The sequence below is a fragment of the Leucopleurus acutus genome, assembly GCF_964270905.1.
Source record: "Leucopleurus acutus genome assembly, chromosome: 1".
Classification (NCBI taxonomy): Eukaryota; Metazoa; Chordata; class Mammalia; order Artiodactyla; family Delphinidae; genus Leucopleurus; species Leucopleurus acutus.
This window is the reverse complement of record NC_139142.1, coordinates 40,421,973-40,434,915: the sequence shown is the minus strand read 5'-3', so window position 1 is coordinate 40,434,915 and position 12,943 is coordinate 40,421,973. Positions and strand designations below refer to the sequence as shown.

Here is a 12,943-nt window from a genome sequence, read left to right as displayed (position 1 = left end):
TTCCCAAACAGTGAGGTATTGGCAATTGATTATATTGGTCCCCTCCCTCCAAGTAAGGCTTCTAAATATGCCTTGGTTTTCGTGAACACTGCATCTGGCCTAACCCAATCTTTCCCCTGCCACGGCTCAAACCAGGCTGCCACCATTAGGGGATTAGAGAAGCTGAGTACCATGTACAGACACCTTCATCAAATAGATAGTAATTGGAGGTCACATTTCAAGGGTTATGATATGCAGGACTGGGCAAAAGAACATGACATTGAATGGAGGTTTCATCGCCCCTATAATTGGCAAGCAGCAAGGTTGATAGAAAGGAAAACTAGGATATCAAAGCAGCAGATTAAAATACTAACAGGTAAAACCGCCTTGGCTTTAGTACATTTGAACGATCAACCAGTAGGGCCTGTTGCCCCATATGACAGACTAGGGACCCCTGACGAGACACTCAATACCGTAAAGGTATGGAAGTTGTAGGAAACAGCCTGGCTCTCACCATGGATCAATCTGCTATGCTGCTGAGAACACCAAAGGCCCTATCATGTCTGGGAAAGGTGTCATCTACTATAATTTGCAATGGTACATGTCACCCGGATGGCCAGATAGCTGCCAAACAAGCCACCGCCATGCTAGTGAAACCCCTTGCTGGCCGCTCAGGGCACAGTGGGAAAGAGTGGCTGTGTAAGACCATAAGAGCCAGTCACAAGGGGTGGAGTGTTGGAGGAAGTCATCAAGAGGACATGACAACCAACTGACCCATGTGCTAGACCCAGGCAATCAGAGGCTCCTCACCTCCTCCCCATCCTTGGAATGAATGTTCTGCCCACCATTCCCAAGTCGGAGCCATTTTCATGGATGTAGCCTTAAGAGAGTAAGGTTCTGGTGAGGCCATCTGGACTAAACACATGACTGAACCCAGTTAAGGTCTCTATATAAACTTTAAGATTTGGCAGGCAGATGCAGAGATCTACTCATCTTGTGGTCAACCAAGACAAGTCTCATAAATAAGTTCCCTTGGTTATTAAACCTGCCACCTACCAATCTGGAGTGGTCTGCCTCTTTCTTCAGTCTCTCCCTGCCTCCATGTATGGGGCCAGTTTGCAAAACAGCACAATTCCATGAAAACTCCACTGGAATCTGGGGTTGTGAAAAAGACTTGACAAAACTTACCTTAAAGTTGATCTGGAAGAAAATATTCACAAAACAGCCAAAGAATTTTTCTTTAAAAATACTGAAGAAGAACTTGCCCTATCAAATATTAAAATGTATTTGAACGACAGTAAGGGAACCATAGGAATAAATAGACATACCAGTGAAAGAGAAAAGAAAGTCCAAAAGAATACCTATGTACACATAGAAATTTAATATGTGATAAAAGTGGAGTTTCATATCTGTGGGAAAAGAATTATCAATCAATAAATAATGGCAGGATTCAGAGGTGGTAAAACTAAACTCTGGGAAATATACAACAGAGGCACTTTTTGGTCTAAAAAATCTCTTAGAGCGCTGGTTTTAATCTCCAGACTGTCTCCAGACCACTTCATTATCTCCAACCTGAATCTCTGCTCATCTCAACAAGTCCTTAAGGCTCAGGTCAAGAGCTTCCCTCTCCCGCATGGTGACACACTCGCTCCTGTCTTCTTCCAGACGCGCAAGTCTTCTTGGCACCTTAGGCAACCCCACCTGCTTCCACCCTCTTAACATTCCAAGAACAAGCACAGTCTAGACACACCCAGGCCAAGCAAGACTGCCAGAGAAAGAAGAGAACCCAGGCTGTCAGAAGACAAACCCAGGTCTGGAATGGAAGGAGGTTTCCAGGATATTCTGAGGCCTGAGGTGAATTAGCTGAAGCAGAAGGGGGAAGAAAAGTCACAAAGAAAAGTTTACATTCTTTTGATTGAAGGAGGAAGGGGCCTAGAAAGGAAATGGGGCCAGGGATCAAAGGGGATGCGTTTCTAGTTTTTTTGGTCCAGGGAAGGAAGGAAGGAAGTGGGGGGGGAGGGAGGGAGGGAGAAGAATTAGAAAATGATTTGAAGGGGGAAAAAACCCTGTTAGAGTCCAAATTTCCATGAGACCTCAAAATAAATCCAGATGGCTTAATTTTTTTTTAATCTGGAAAGAGCAGGAGAAGAAAATACACGTTATCTATAACATGGAAGGGACACTGTACTAAGTATAACACCCGAGACAGAAACAGATTTGATAGATCTGACTATGTGAAAATTATAAAAACTATAGGACAAACAACACCATAAAGTGAAAAAGCAAGTGAAAAAGCAGGAAGAAATATTTGCAATATATGACGGGAAAAAATGCATCCTTAATGTTGGAAGAAATACTACAAATGAATAAAAAGAATAAACATCCCAAATCAAGGGATAGAATTGGGAAATTCTCAAAAGAAGAAATACAAATGACCAGTAAATATGTAAAACTGCATAACCTTATTAATAACCAAAGAAATGGCTATTTTGAAAACAATGAGAAAACATTTTTCAAATATTTGTTTATTTATTTACTTTTATTTTTGGCTGTGTAGAGTCTTAGTTGCGACACATGGGATCTTTCCGTTGTGGTGCGCGGGCTCTTTGTTGTGTTGCACAGTTGTCGCGCGCAGGCTCCAGAGAGCATGGGCTCTGTAGTTGCTGCACGCGGGCTTTGTAATGGCAGCGCACGGGCTTAGTTGCCCTGCGGCATGTGGGATCTTAGTTCCCCGACCAGGGATCGAACCCACGTCCCCTGCATTGGAAGGCGGATTCTTAACCACCGGACCACCAGGGAAGTCCCAAAGAAACCATTTTTCATCTATCAATCTGGCAAAGATTTAAAAGAAGAATAATGGCCAGGGTGTGGGGGAAAATGACACTCACACGGTGTGGGTATAAGTAAAAATTGGTAAAAATCCTTTTGGATGACAATTTGGAAATACATATCACTTTTTAAATATGTAAACCCTTTAACCCATTCATCTTACTTCCAAGAATTTGAAGGAAAAATTGGACAATACATAAAGATGCTCATTGTTCCATTGTTTATAATGGTGAAAATTTGGAACCAATTTAAACAATCGTCAATAGGGACTGGTTAAATAAGTTATGGTATGTATGCTGTGGAATACAGTGCAGCCATTCAAAATGATAACATGTATTTATTATCAGGAAAAATGTTCATAAAATGTTATCATAAAAAAGAAGGCTAAAAAAAAGGCTATAAACAGTATGGATAATATGACAGCATTTCTGTCAAAAGAAAAAAAATCTGTATCTCTGTGTGTAGAAAAACAAAAGTACATAAGGATATGCACTGAGCACTAATAGTGATTTATCTATGGAATAATGACATTATAAAAAAACTTTCACTTTTGACTCCATAAGTATATGGATATTTATTGCAGTGAGCGTGTGTTGCTTTTATAAAGAGAAAAACACAAAAGGTATTTCCAGTAGGGGAAAAAATAACACTCCAGATGAGGAAAATACATGAGAAAAAAAAAATCTAAATATCAACAAATGAACCATAGCAGAGGGAAAGAATGGAGAGGAATATGTGTCTGTATGTGTGTGTAATAAGAATAGACTGTCTAGAAGTGTGTGACATAATTGCTAAATAAGTATTTTTAAAACCGAAGGGATACACTACAAGGAAAACTCTAGGTACTACATCATTTCAGAAAACTTTGGGATTGGGGTAACAGAGGAGGAGGAAAGTGGGGAAGTGAAAATACTGTAAAAGTCTAATCCTATTTGGATGGCGAGAACAATGGGGAAAGTAATGCCATGGTAGGAAAAACAGTGCATCTTAATGGGGAAGATATTAAGTGTCCTGTTTATAGACAATGATAGGGTCATATGTAACAATTAAGAGAGCAAGGAAAGGAGAGATAACCATTGATGGACTAGAAAATACTGCAGAACTTCTAAATTATCATTTCAAGGACAAGGATAAAAAGATGGTCAAGCAGAAAGGAGATGAGAGGGGTAGAAAGAAAATTTAACTAAATGAAAGTTAAAATTAAATATTAAAATTCCAAAAAAATCAGTTCAGCCCCAAATTTTAATCACTGTAAAGACAAATTCTCTTACATTAACTTCACAAAAACCTAGGAATAATAGGGAAAGTAACAGATAAAATACAGAACAGAAAAAAGAGAGGATTAAAATTCCATAGTGTGAAGGATCTGAGGGGGAAAATATCTACTGTTAAAGGAAACATGCACACATTTCTCTGCCTCTTAATTTTTTCTAAACCTACTGTCACTGTCTGCCTATATAATTCCGTGCCAGAGCTTTGCAGCTGGTCCCCACTGGGGCTTAAGCAGACTCCTCTCTGTGTTTCCATTTAAAAGTCTTTATTTCAATAGGTGGGCCTAGAGCATCTGCACTTCCAAAATTACCACACAACTGATCCAAAATGATTGAAACAAAATTGGTTTGAAAAATTGCCTTAGGCTGAAAAGAAGATGAGGGCTAACATTTCAGACCTAAAGAAACATTTATCACAATTCTCTGTCTGTAATAGACTTCTGTGGTTGTAATAGAAATGTTGACAGCTTGTTAATTATAGAAATGCTAGTGAGCATCACTGTTATTCTTTTGAAAGACCTGATAAAAGAGTTCGGAGGTTTTTTTACTTAAACCAAACCTTACAGCACCTCAAGTCCAGTCTCTCCTCCCCAATGAGCCTGAATTCAGTTCCATTTTCCTGCCAGCATACAGTGTGATGACTCAGAGAAAGGTCTTCAATAAACCCAGACTCCAACATTCCCACCCCGCAAAGAAGATAATTGAAGTCCGAGAATCACATTTGAGATTCAAGGACTTTTTAGGGTTTGCAAGGGTACACCATTTGACAAGACCCAGAATAGTTTCAACCTCTCTGAGATCCATGAACTAGTGTGCATCAAACTATGAAAGTCACAACATCAGGAAATAGCCTAGGACCTTACACATGGCAGCCACCAATAAACATTCATGTGTGATTCAGATCCTCACCCTCAAACTCAACGGGAATTATACCATCTTCCTTGGGTAAGGAAAGCAACGTATGTGATAAATAGAGGATTGCATCTGTGTTTTAAATGTATCTCTGCCACTAACTAGTTGTATAATATGAGTAATCATTTAACCTCTTGGTCTTCGTATTTTATTCACTTGTAAAACGGAGAGGGTCTGAGCAATAACTTTCAACCATTGTTGTCTATCCCACCAGTTACTCGAAGAACATAGACAGAAACAAAACTCCACTTTCCTCAGAGATATTTCTAAATTTATAAGTATTCAGTCACCATAAGTATCAATTACACAAAATTACAGTGGGTCCTTAGGAAAAGATTTTATTGGTGTGGCCTAGACCCAAGATGAAATTAAAAGGGCACTGATTCCTTTAAAAGTGCTTCAACTCCAAAATAAACAATTTTAGCAGGTTTTGTATGTCTGTGTCTTGTTGATTATTTTGAGCTCCTCTGAAGCAGAGTTTCTTAACAGTGATGCTGCTGACATTTTTGGTTAGGGGTGGGGGCCGCTGTGGCGATTCGCTGTAAGATGTTTAGCGGCATCTCTGCCTCCATGCATTCAGGGCCAGTTGTGACAACCAACAATGTCTTCAGACATTGCCAAATGTCCCCGGGAAAGAGGGGGTATAATTGCCTTCCTGAGATTTGCTACTTTGAAGGGTAAGATGCCATGAAAATTATATTTTTTAATGTAATTCTTTAAAAGTATTTTCTGTTAATGAACTGGATTAATGCAGAATTTAAGGTATTTATTGGAGGCTACTGTTTCTATTTGATTTTACACTACTTGGAAGGAAATTATCATTTATTACACATATAATACATGTAATTAATGCATATATGTGACATACAATACATAAAATCAAATGTGAATAATGTTTGACTCATGCCAGAAGACATAAACAAATTTACACTCTTTCACTTCATTGAATTATAAGGTGTCTAGGTGTATTTTAGAAAGATACTTTGATCTTAGATTTGAAAATGGTCAAAAATAACCTGCTAGTGGAAAAAAACAAGGTTCTAGTAGAGAATTACAAATTAATTATTCTTTCAGTCATTCAACTAATGTTTCATTACTGATAATAAAGTGTTTATAAATGACATGCTGGTTACATTTTTAAGAGTTAATCCTTCACATAAGAACCCACTGATACATAGCCCTAAGCAAGCTATGCTGTGGTGTGGTTAGCCCTCTGAAGATTTAGACTTACCCTCACAGAAGCAGAAGAGAGAGAAAAGTGAATTTAAAACCATAGTTTAAATAAGGGGTATAACTTGCAATATAGTCTTTGGCTTAAATACAAATTATCATCCAAATGCCTAGAAACAGCAACAAACTGGAGGTCAAAGCAAAGTTACATAGTCAGCCTAACATTTTAAAAAACCATTACTGCTAATTAACCAATACCTTCAAATGGTACATTTCCTCACATTTAAACTTATAAACATTTCCTCCAATTAACAACACAAGCAATTTTGCATCTTTTAAAAAATAGATGGTAAATAATTTTGCAAATAATAACAAAAATATCTAACCTATTAAAATTAGATCAATACTTTGATTGTAATACTTTTTTGCCAGTTAATTTTACAGCACCAAGAAATCTACAAAACATTTCTCAAAGAGGCATCTCTGTTCTTTGTTACAAGGTGCATACATACAGTCAGGGGAAGAATGCATGAAAGACAGCAATCTATCTTGGGAACTTATTAGGATAGTTGGTACTTTAAAACTAGGATATTCAATTAATTTCATAATCTGAAGAGCTGGACCACCAAATACATAAACAAATATATATTTATATTTATACAGTATCATCTAAAAATCAGAATTCTAAATTCATGAATAAATGAGAGTGTGAAATTTTAATACTGTAAAATTTCAAAGGCAGTAAAACGCCTTTCTAATCTTGGGGTTTTTTTTTTTTTTTACATTATTCTCACCTATTCGCAACACATGGCTTTGAGACCCAGGAAAGGAAAACAAAGATCTCTCCCCCCAAAGTCAAAATGGACATACACAAAAGGCTGGGACCTCATTGTCTTCCAGTCTGTAACTCTCACATGCAGCACAAACATCTTTATCAAGGAATTCAGATGCATTCAATTATGATATCTTTAAAATCCCTGACTATGTGAATTGTATAGGAAATAAAACAAAGACACATCATTTATTTTACGGCTTGATTTAGGAGAAGTCAAAGAAAAGAAAGACAAAACAAGAGACTGGAAACTAGACATAAGAATGTATTGACCTCTACAAAGTGCTCTCCACTGGCAAATCTTTCAGCAGAGTGTAACCTGGGCTCCAAGTGTCCCTCTACTCTAGAGAGCAAAATCAGAAGGGGCAAAACGAGGGGAGAGATTGCTATGTGCAAGAAGTCCTAGACTGAACTCAAGATTTCTGGTATGAACCTCACAACTCCCTGGAGGCAATTTGCCCTGGCGCCTCTGCAATGAACAATTAGACACATTTTTTTCCCGGGAGGGCATTTATCTTCTACCCGCTTTTTCTCCATAAAATAAAAGTCTTGAGTTTGCAGAAAGAATAGCCATCTACGTATTCCCAGTGAGAATCTAAGGCCTCCCAAATCTACTAGTAGCTGCAAACCAACCACAGAAAGTTGCAAACCTGCCGATGGGCCGCGGCCAAAGGCCGCCGCTGCGCTTTCCAGGTTACCTGGTCAAACACATAAGAAAAATGAACTCGGGTGTAGTGAGTTTTCTGCAAGGTTGGCGCAACGTTCCAAAATTGGTAAAATTCTATCCCTCCGTAAAATTAAGAAAAGCTCCAGCCTTCGCCTGGCAAACCCGGAAAAGTGCGCTTCAGCCGTGGCGTGGGGGGCCATCTTCTTCACAGTGGAATTATCTCTAAGGAAATCCTCGAAGCTCCTCATTCTCAGGGACGGGGGCTCACAAATTTCTTCCCTCTGTCCCTTCCCAGAGTGAAGCTGATGAACGAATGTGCTACCTCAGTGTGCCTTGGAGAAGTTTATTCCCCTTGAGTTGATAAAATTAAGCCAAGCCCCCTGCGATGGTGAAGACAGGATATCCTGACAGTAGACCCGGGCCTCTAGACACCTCTCAGAACCCGCCCGCCCCGGCGCCCAGACACAGCGTCCGGCGGGGTTCGAACTCGGCGGCAGCAGCCAGCGCCCTTTTCCCGCGATTCCACCAAGGCCAACCTAGGCTTTTGGTCTCAGTCGCCGGAGAGCCCCAGACAACGCAGAAGCCAAAGGGGACATCTGGAAAGAAACATTCCCATTTCTTGCATAGGGCGCCTAGACTCGGAAAATTACACGACTTGCTTAGGGTAAGAAGCTGGAATTCACCACTTTCAAATTGTGCAGCAAAAAGGCGTGCGGAGGCGCGGTCCCCTGGGGCACCGACAACTTCTCCTCACCTCCGGCGGCTAGGAGCAGAAGTTGGGGGTCCTCTCTCCGCTCGAGGGCTGTAAGATCCCGCGGACCCGCGGCTGCTTCTGCTCGCGGAGGGCAATCAAGAAGCTATTGGGCTAGAGAGAGCCCAAAGGGGGAAAATTAGGAAACCTCTGCAAACTGGAGCAATGGGGTGCTTTCCTTCCTTGGCCAGGGGTGCCGAGAACGCAACCCTCCTGGGGTCCCTCTTCACTCCTTCCCTGCCTGCCGGGTTTTCTACACCGTGCATTGTTGGCCCTCGTTTGTGATGTTTCTCACTAAAAGTTGTCCTTGAGGAGGATTCGGAAGTCTCCTCAAGCTAGAGAAGGTTTGTGCTTTGACATTATCCTCATCACCCTCTCCATTTTGCCTCTGCCTGTCGCATTTCATGAAAATAAGCTCTTAGAAAAGAAAGTCTCTCCGTTGAGGCGGCAGCAAACTCACAGAAATGATGTAAATGGTTGCAGGGCTTTTTTCTTCCTCTCTGCTTTTTTTTTTTTTTTTTTTTTGAGTGAACTGTGAAGATCTGTGAAAATAATATCAGGGTTTTCCGTCAGAATGAGCTTTGCCCTGCATTCAGGCGTAGCATGATCTGACCCGACACCTCCAACCATCTGTGCTATCTATCTGCCTTCTGATTTACCAGAGCTGTACAAGCCACATACAAATTGTACTTGATACTAAAGAAAAGACATCCGGGCCCAGTCCAGTTCTGGGGCGAACATTCCCATCTGATTCCTTTCTGGGGATAGGACCTCCAAAGATATTCTTCCTGGTGTTTTCGTTGGACTCCCCTCTTCCAATTATTTTCTTCAAACTAAATAAACCCCTATCAAAAGCCCAGGTGATATCGTAGTTACTTTTGACCTAGGTCTCAGAAAACGGTATGATGAGAATGTCAACTGAGAATCAATAAAGTTGCCAATTCAACTGCTGGCCCCAAGGCAGAGCCGCCAAGAAGGCCCTTTCTCTCTTCAGGAAGGGTCAGGGCTCAGGGGCTTAAGAAGTGCTTTCTACACCCCCTTCTCTATTGGTGTGGTTCCCCCTTCTCTATTTTACTTTTATTGAATTACTTTTGGGTCCAAAGGCCAAGGTTAGAGTTTCTATCCCCAGCTCAAGAGTTAAACATTCTAACACAGGGTATGGCAAAATTAGCCTGCAAGAAGAGCAAATCGATACTTCTTTAAAAAGGTCTTTGAAACAAGCTTTTAAGTTGCTGTCCTGACCTACCAGTGACTTCTCACTCTAGATGTGGCTATGCTGCACATTTGTTGAAGTCCATTAAACTGGGGAGAAAAAACTGAAAAGTATAAACTTGGGGTTTGCGGCGCCGCTTTTGTTGCAAGTGTTTTACTACACGGTCAGCACCTATGTTATCAGGAATGAGAGTGACCTAGCTCGTATTTTAAATGATATCAGGAGACTTTTGAAGGTGACGGGGGTAGAGTCCAAACTGACCTCTTCTACAGATCCCGGGTCCTGTTCCTTCTGCTTCACATTCGATTCCTACTCGGCTGCTTTGGCAGCCGGCAAGGCATGCAGGGATGGGTGCTGGCAAGAAGAGAGGTGATCCACTTCCCCTCCCTCCCCATTCGTGCCCTCCCTCAAGGTTTTGTGTTTCGTTACAAACTTGGTGAGTTCTCTTGGAGGATTTCGATTTGGCCCAGTCCTCTTTGTCCTCTGGAGGCCTCTTGACCCAGGCAGCGCCTCGTCCCAAAGTGGATTTCTGTAGCATCACTGCCTCTTGGTGGGGGGGGGGGGGGGGGCGCTGGGGCAGGGTTGCGGGGGAAGAGAGAGGAACAAGGCCGGGGGTGGTAGTGAAACGCTGCGGCTCTCGCCCGTCTTTTCCTCCTCCAAGTTCTGCAAATACTAAATCTACCGGAGAACTGCGGGCGCTGTCGAGAGCGGGGAGGTGCTGAAATGGCCGGGGCGCTCCGGTCGCAGTCTTGATTGGCAGAGCCGGCCAGTGACTGACAGGGGGTCTCCATGGCGCCCGCGCCGCCAATCCGCCCACCCCAGTAGCGGCGCCCGCTAGCTGGCCTGCGTGCCCTAACGGAGCCGAGCCGAACCCGAGCTGCGGAGCCGGCACCTCCTCCAATCCCTTCCGCTCTCTCGCTCCCCGCGGTTGCGCCGCCGCCGCTGCCCCGGCCGTGCGTCCTGGTGGCCCCGAGCCGCTCCCCCAAGGAGAGTCTGGCGCACCCGGCAGCGCCCGCGGGCATCTGCTGCGTGTCCCGCTGCGGACTCAGCGCCTCCGCTGCCGCCGGCACTGCCTCGATGTTCCAGCTGCCTATCTTGAATTTCAGTCCCCAGCAAGTGGCCGGGGTATGCGAGACTCTAGAGGAAAGCGGCGACGTGGAGCGCCTGGGTCGCTTCCTCTGGTCGCTGCCTGTGGCCCCTGCGGCCTGCGAGGCGCTCAACAAGAATGAATCCGTGCTGCGCGCGAGAGCCATCGTGGCCTTCCACGGTGGCAACTACCGCGAGCTCTACCATATCCTGGAAAACCACAAGTTCACCAAGGAGTCGCACGCCAAACTGCAGGCGCTGTGGCTCGAAGCGCATTACCAGGAGGCTGAGAAGCTGCGAGGACGGCCCTTGGGGCCAGTGGACAAGTACCGCGTGAGGAAGAAGTTCCCGCTGCCGCGCACCATCTGGGATGGCGAACAGAAGACACACTGCTTCAAGGAGCGCACGCGGCACCTGCTTCGGGAATGGTACCTGCAGGACCCATACCCTAACCCCAGCAAAAAGCGTGAGCTCGCCCAGGCAACCGGACTGACCCCTACGCAGGTGGGCAACTGGTTCAAAAACCGCCGACAAAGGGACCGGGCGGCTGCAGCCAAGAACAGGTCGGTACCTAAAGGCCTTCACTGAGCCTTGAACTCACCAGGGAGGGAGAGGGTGACCGCACCCCCCGCGCCCTTACCCAAGGCCTGGAGACTTGGATTTCGTAGGAATTGGGATGGGATTGAGGTCTTCGGTTTTGAGCCCACTGCGTTCTGGGATCCTGGGTCGGGGTTTCCTTCCGGGCTTTTGATTCCCCACCCTTTCTTTTTGGTTCTCGGCGCCTGGGGGTCGCTCCAGCAGCTGGTTCCAGTCACCAAACCAAGGCTACATTGAGAGGGAGAAGGAAAGAAAAATTAAAATCCCATAAGCAATTACAGACCCCAAGGCCCAAAGCTAATTCTTGTCAGCCCGGGCCCAGGCTCCTATTATTAAGTGAAGCCTGGCTTATTAGCAGTGTGGCAGTTTAGTGTTGTCATTTTTAAAGCCCAGATGCATCCTTCTCTAATGCTTTGAAATTTCTACCTTATGTCTGTAAGAAGTGGAAAGTCAAGTTCTACTCTTCCCACGTGTGGGCAGCCCTGTCTCAAAACGGCAAACTAGTTGGCAGAGGTTTTTCATTCCCCAGCATGTGGCTCTCAATCAGCCAAATATTTTGACCAAGAACCCAGCCTTTTCTCCCAGGTCCAAAGCCTCTGTGGAATCGTCAGGCCGCCCTTTTTGCCAGCCTCGGGGGCACTCACACAGGCGTATGCCCTAGGAAGACACAGGCTGGGAAAGGGGTCTCCTGTCCCAGAGCCTGACCTCTCCTTGTCACCCACACCTCATTTATCCTGAGAGCACTGTAAATCTCCCAAAGGTGACCAACACCAGGAACGACCTTGCGAGCACAGCATCCCAAAGATTGGGGAGATAGGGAGCCAAGAAAGGACTAAGAAGGAGGAGGGGGCAACCGCAGGGCTCCACAGAACAGCCGCCGCATGCCTCCTGCCCGGCCTCTGTTGCCTCGTCTTACCCGCTTTAACTGCCCGGGTCTGAGGGAGAGTCGCTGACTGCTGGGCTTAAGGGATGCAGACCGGGGGACGGGGGTACCGGCGGCTATGTTACACACAGTGACTCGTTTCCTTTCCTTCCCCGTAGGCTTCAGCAGCAGGTCCTGTCGCAGGGCCCCGGCCGGGCGCTAAGGGCCGAGGAAGAGGGCACGCCCGAGGTGCTGGGCACTGCCGCCAGCCCGGCCGCCAGCCTGTCCAGCAAGGCAGCCACTTCGGCCATCTCCATCACGTCCAGCGACAGCGAGTGCGACATCTGAGCTGCCCGCCCAGCACTCTCAGAAACAGAATTCGGTGTAAAAATACGAGACAAACAAAATGAAGGAGAGAGAAAGGACGAGAGACCAAGCAACCCAGCGCTTGCGAATCCAGGTGGCCAGGGACCCGCGGGCTCGGGTTGCCGTGTCCGCCCCGCGGCCTGACCCGTTCCACTGGCGCCCTCCGGCTGCTACCACAAGGGCCCGCGGTGAGGCCAGACCCAGCTCCACGTTCTCCTTGCTTTGCTTTTTCCCAAGGATTTTGCTGCAAAGATGCCTCCGGAACCTGAACTGCACGCTGAGAGCCTGCCCTGAATCTCCCGTGGGTATTTCACATCGAAAGGACGCTGTTACATATGTATAACTTTTGCTTTAAAGTTTTTTTTAACAAAACATATATATGTTGTTTATTTACTTATTTAAGAGACT

At 44.9% G+C, this 12,943-nt stretch overlaps 1 protein-coding gene across 1 annotated transcript; it reads left to right on the top strand.

Annotated features, from left to right (window-relative positions):
- Nucleotides 1–10,701: 10,701 nt before the first annotated feature.
- On the top strand, nt 10,702–12,517 carry SIX6 (SIX homeobox 6; the record flags this gene model as incomplete). The annotated part of the gene is made up of 2 exons (XM_082837863.1): nt 10,702–11,273; nt 12,349–12,517. 2 exons carry the CDS (start codon nt 10,702–10,704, stop codon nt 12,515–12,517), a joined length of 741 nt encoding a protein of 246 aa, XP_082693989.1.
- Nucleotides 12,518–12,943: the final 426 nt, after the last annotated feature.